We start from the raw sequence: 6,115 nt of genomic DNA, 5'->3' as shown, positions 1-6,115 counted from the left end.
TATGTTCCGCATTGCGTCCAACAACAATATTGACGAATATGCTGATTCGGTGAGCAGGTTCATTAGGAAGTCATTGACGATGTCGTACCCACAGCAACGATTTAAAACATCCCAAACCAGAAACCGTGGATTGACGGCAGGCATTCGCGTGAAACTAAAGCGCGAACCACTGCTTTTAACCAGGCAAGGTGACCGAAGCATGACCGAATACAAACAGTGTAGCTATTCTCTCCGCAAGGCAATCAAACAGGCTAAGTCCCAGTACAGAGACAAATCGAGGTCAATTCAACAGCTCAGAACAAGAGAGTATGTGGCAGGGTCTACAGTCAATCACGGATTACAAAAAGAAAACCAGCCCCGTCGCGGACAGGATGTCTTGCTCCCAGACAGGCTAAACAACTTTTTGCCCCTTTGAGGACAATACATGCCACTGACACGCCCCCTACCAAAACCTGCGGGCTCTCCTTCACTGCAGCCAGGGGAGTAAAACATTTAAACGTGTTACCCCTCGCAAGGCTGCAGGCCCAGACGGCATTCCCAGCCGCGTCCTCAGAGCATGCGCAGACCAGCTGGCTGGTGTGTTTAACATATTCAATCAATCCTTATCCCAGTCTGCTGTTCCCACATGCTTCAAGAGGGCACCATTGTTCTGTTCCCAGAAAAGCTAAGTAACTGAGCTAAACGACTACCGCCCCGTAGCACTCACTTCCGTCATCATGAAGTGCTTTGAGAGGACTAGTCAAGGACCATATCACCTCCACCCTACCGGACACCCTAGACCCACTCCAATTTGCTTCCGACCCAATAGGTCCACAGACGACGCAATCCAACCACACTGCACACTGCCCTACCCATCTGGACAAGAGGAATACCCATGTGAGAATGCTGTTCATCGATTACAGCTCAGCATTAACACCATAGTACCTCCAAACTTCGTCATCAAGCTCGAGACCCTGGGTCTCGACCCCGCCCTGTGCAACTGGGTCCTGGACTTCCTGACGGGCCGCCCCCAGTGGTGAGGGTAGGTAACAACATCTCCACCCCGCTGATCCTCAACACTGGGCCCCACAAGGTGCGTTCTGAGCCCTCTCCTGTACTCCCTGTTCACCCACGACTGCGTGGCCATGCACGCCTCCAACTCAATCATCAAGTTTGCGGATGACACTACAGTGGTAGGCTTGATTACCAACAACGACGAGACGGCCTACAGGGAGGAGGTGAGGGCCCTCGGAGTGTGGTGGTCAGGAAAATAACCTCACACTCAACGTCAACAAACAAAGGAGATGATTGTGGACTTCAGGAAACAGCAGAGGGAGCACCCCCCTATCCACATCGACGGGTCAGTAGTGGAGAAGGTGGAAAGTTTTAAGTTCCTCGGTGTACAACATCACGGACAAACTGAATTGGTCCACCCACACAGACAGCGTTGTGAAGAAGGCGCAGCAGCGCCTCTTCAACCTCAGGAGGCTGAAGAAATTCGGCTTGTCACCAAAAGCACTCACAAACTTCTACAGATGCACAATCGAGAGCATCCTGTCGGGCTGTATCACCGCCTGGTACGGCAACTGCTCCGCCACAACCGTAAGCTCTCTCAGAGGGTAGTGAGGTCTGCAGAACGCATCACCGGGCAAACTACCTGCCCCCAGGACACCTACACCACCCGATGTCACAGGAAGGCCATAAAGATCATCAAGGACAACAACCACCCAACCACTGCCTGTTCACCCCGCTATCATCCAGAAGCGAGGTCAGTACAGGTGCATCAAAGCAGGGACCGAGAGACTGAAAAACAGCTTCTATCTCAAGGCCATCAACTGTTAAACAGCCACCACTAACATTTAGCGGCCGCTGCCAACATACTGACTCAACTCCAGCCACTTTAAAAATGGGAATTGATGGAAATTATGTAAAAATGTACACTAGCCACTTTAAACAATGCCACTTAATATAATGTTTACATACCCTACATTACCCATCTCATATGTATATACTGTACTCTATATCATCTACTGCATCTTGCCATCTTTATGTAATACATGTACCACTAGCCACTTTAAACTATCCACTTTATGTTTACATACCCTACAGTACTCATCTCATATGTATATACCGTACTCTATACCATCTACTGCATCTTGCCATGCCGTTCTGTACCACCACTCATTCATATATCTTTATGTACATATTCTTTATCCCTTTACACTTGTGTGTTTGTATAAGGTAGTAGTTGTGGAATTTTAGGTTAGATTACTTGTTGGTATTACTGCATTGTCGGAACTAGAACACAAGCATTTCGCTACACTTGCATTAACATCTGCTAACCATGTGTATTTGACAATAAAAATTGATTTGATTTGATTTGATTTGATTTGATTTGATTCTCCTTAATTGCCGGACTCAACACGATATGGGAAGAGGCTAACTTATAGGAAGCTCTGGGGACAGATCGTCTGGATACTGGACAGTCAATCAATTGGCAGATGCAAACAGATTATTTCTTTAGCAGACAACAGTTCTTGAGGACATGAATAAAAAAAAGTTGATATTTCATACTGGTTAACCAGCGTTTGAGTTATGTGGTTGCAATATCAACAGTCCCTTTCCTCTGGTATACTGTATCTTGGCAACCATCATTCAAGACTAAATTAAATTGTGTGCAGCGCAATGGACATATAATGTACAATGTCTCAGGAAAGACTCTGGGTTAGCAATACTCAGTATAGAGAAATAGTCGGGCCCGCAACCTGGACCTACTGGCCGTAGGCCTGGACTCCGACCTTATGGGGGGGCCAGAAATATGCGTTACGCCAGTGGCTATGTTCAGTGTTAATATTGAGGAAATACTCTATGCAGGTGCGTTGTTTGGGCGTCGACCGTGAGCGAGTTTAGTTTAGTGATTGCCTCAGGATGTGGGGCCTCTCACTCTGTCTGTCTCTATCATCTGCCACCTTTTCTCTTCTTTCCTCTCTGTCTCTCTCTCCAACTGCTCTTCCTTTCCTTGTCTCTCTCTCTCTTTCTCTCCATCTGTCTCTTCCTTTCCTTGTCTCTCTCTCTCTCTCGCTCTCTCCATCTGTCTCTTCCTTTCCTTGTCTCTCTCTCTCTCTCTTTCTCTCTCCATCTGTCTCTTCCTTTCCTTGTCTCTCTCTCTCTCTTTCTCTCTCCATCTGTTCTTCCTTTCCTTGTCTCTCTCTCTCCTCCTTCCTCTCGCTCTCTCCATCTGTCTCTTCCTTTCCTTGTCCTCTCTCTCTCTCGCTCTCTCCATCTGTCTCTTCCTTTCCTTGTCTCCTCTCTCTCTCTTCTCTCCATCTGTCTCTTCCTTTCCTTGTTCTCTCTCTCTCTCTCTCTCCTCTCTCTCTCTCTCTCTCTCTCTCTCTCTCTCTCTCTCTCTCTCTCTCTCTCTCTCTCTCTCTCTCTCTCTCCATCGTCTCTTCCTTTCCTTCTCTCTCTCTCTCTCCTCTCCTTCTCCATCTGTCTCTTCCTTTCCTTGTCTCCTCTCTCTCTCTCTCTCCATCTGTCTCTTCCTTTCCTTGTCTCTCTCTCTCTCTCTCTCCATCTGTCTCTTCCTTTCCTTGTCTCTCTCTCCTCTCTCTCTCTCCATCTGCCTCTTCCTTTCCTTTCTCTCTCTCTCTCTCCATCGTCTCTCTCCTTTCCTTGTCTCTCTCTCTCTCTCTTTCTCTCTCCATCTGTCTCTTCCTTTTTCCTCTGTCTCTCTCTCTCTCTCTCCATCTGCTCTCTTCCTTTCCTTGTCTCTCTTCCATCTCTCTTCCTTCCTTGTCTCTCTCCATCTCTCTCCTTTCCTTGTCTCTCTCTCTCTCTCTCTCTTTCTCTCTCCATTGTCTCTTCCTTTCCTTGTCTCTCTCTCTCTCTTTCTCTCTCCATCTGTCTCTTCCTTTCCTCGTTTCTCTCTTTCCTCTGCTGACTGAGGATGAACGGAAACATATCTGCTGCTCTAAGAGCCAGGCCTCCCGCTGGGTTCAGGTTGTGAACAGGGCTGCAGACATACAGGCAGGCAGGCAGACAGATAGACAGACAGACACACACACACACAAACATACACACTCCTATATCTGCTGTCTGAGAACAGGGTACACAAACACCACAGACTAGACTAGCAGATCCCCTCCACACCTTGGGATAGCCTGGGAGCACAGTTATGGAGCACAGTTTCCACAAGCAGGCCAGCATGGTTAGTCACTCATGAAGTGGTTGAGAGAGAGTGAGTCAGCTAGGGAGATAGAGGGGGAGAGTGTGATTGAGTCAAAGGGTGCTTCTCCAATGTCACTCCCACTCTGATCCCTCCACTGTTCAGGCAGGCAGCCCAGAGGTCAGAGTTGGCTCCCTAATGATGTTTAGTCTCTTGTCTTCCTAATGTTTCGCTCTGCTTCTTCTATGTTACTGACACAAAGAGATGCTCAGCTCCCGAAGGACTGGAAAAAGCACATAAACCACAGGGTGCATTGATCTAGAGAAACTTTGTTGTAACCTAGGTGACGTTCCGTACCAGGATTTACCAGTGTAACATCAATGACAGTCGGGGTGTATTGATTTCTCGAGAAACGTTGTTGTTTCCTAGGTGACGTTCCGTACCAGGATCTACCACTGTAACATCAACAGTCAGGGTGTGATCTGTCTGGACATCCTGAAGGACAACTGGAGCCCCGCCCTCACCATCTCCAAGGTGCTGCTGTCCATCTGCTCCCTGCTCACTGACTGCAACCCTGGTGAGTGACACCCCTATCACCCAATCAGAGAGAGAGAGATTCTCTCTGAAAAATCGAGAGAAAAAAATCCTTTGCAGTATCATCAATAGCAGACTCCAACATTTCCTCAGTGAAAACAATGTCCTGAGCAAATGTCAAATTGGCTTCTGACCAAAATACAGTATGACAGAGCATGTATACACCCTGCACACCGTTATTGACAAACAACAAACCAAAACAGTCTTTTCATGCTTTATTGATTTCAAAAAAGCTTTTGACTCAATGTGGCATGAGGGTCTGCTATGCAAATTGATGGAAAGCGGTGTTGGGGGGAAACATGTACACAAGCAACAAGTGTGCAGTTAAAATGGGCAATAAACATACAGATTTCTTTCCTTAGGGCCGTGGGGTGATACAGTACAGGGAGCTCCAAAAGTATTGGGACAGTAACATATTATTTTGTGCCCAATGGAAATGAATGGTAAATAGTGTATTGTGTCATTTTGGAGTCACTTTTATTGTAAATAAGAATAGAATATGTCTAAACACTTCTGATTAATGTGGATGCTACCATGATTACGAATAATCCTGAATGAATCGTGATGAGTGAGAAAGTTAGACGCACAAATATGTCATTTCTAAACGGTTCACCCGATATGGATGAACATACCCTCAAATTAAAGATAGCAGGCTGCACTTTAAGCTCATAGTCATTGTATCATTTCAAATCCAAAGTTCTGGAGTACAGAGCCAAAACAACAACAAAAAATGTCACTGTCCCAATACTTTTGGAGCTCACTTTATATCAATGAATTAGCGAGGGCACTAGAACAGTCTGCAGCACCCGGCCTCACCCTACTGGACTCTGAAATCAAATGTCTACTGTTTGCAGATTAACTGGTGCTTCTGTCCCCAATTAAAGAGGGCCTACAGCAGCACTTAGATGTTCTACACAGATTCTGTCAGACTTGGGGCCTGACAGTGAATCTCAGTAAGACCAAAATAATGGTGTCCCAAAAAGGTCCAGTAGCCAGGACAACAAATACACATTCTGTCTAGACACTGTTGCCCTAGAGCACACAAAGAACTATACCTACCTCGGCCTAAACATCAACACCACAGGTAACTTGCACAAGGCTGTAAACGACCTAAGATACAAGGCAAGAAGGGCCTTCTACGCAATCAAAAGGAACATAAAACTCGACATCCCAATTAGGATCTGGCTGAAAATACTTCAATCAGTTATAGAGGCCATTGCCTTCTATGGTTGTGAGGTCTGGGGTCCGCTCACCAACAAAGAATGTACACAATGGGACAAACACCCAATTGAGACTGCATGCAGAATTCTGCAAAAATGTACTTTTTATACAATGCAAAACCCCAAACAATGCATGGAGAGCATAATTAGGACTATA

The 6,115-nt window shown here is 46.3% G+C and overlaps 1 protein-coding gene across 1 annotated transcript in view; it reads left to right on the top strand.

Moving 5' to 3' along the window:
* LOC111955079 (ubiquitin-conjugating enzyme E2 E2) overlaps nt 1-6,115 on the top strand; it is a 49,653-nt gene that overhangs the window by 40,858 nt on the left and 2,680 nt on the right. Inside the window, exon 5 of the mRNA XM_023975149.2 lies at nt 4,574-4,721. Within this exon, the coding sequence (XP_023830917.1) occupies nt 4,574-4,721 (148 nt within the window). The remainder of the gene's footprint in view (nt 1-4,573; nt 4,722-6,115) is intronic.

Source organism: Salvelinus sp. IW2-2015, linkage group LG30 (genome assembly GCF_002910315.2).
Source record: "Salvelinus sp. IW2-2015 linkage group LG30, ASM291031v2, whole genome shotgun sequence".
Taxonomy (NCBI): Eukaryota; Metazoa; Chordata; class Actinopteri; order Salmoniformes; family Salmonidae; genus Salvelinus; species Salvelinus sp. IW2-2015.
The sequence above is the reverse complement of the archived record's forward strand: the minus strand, read 5'-3'. Positions and strand labels throughout refer to the sequence as shown.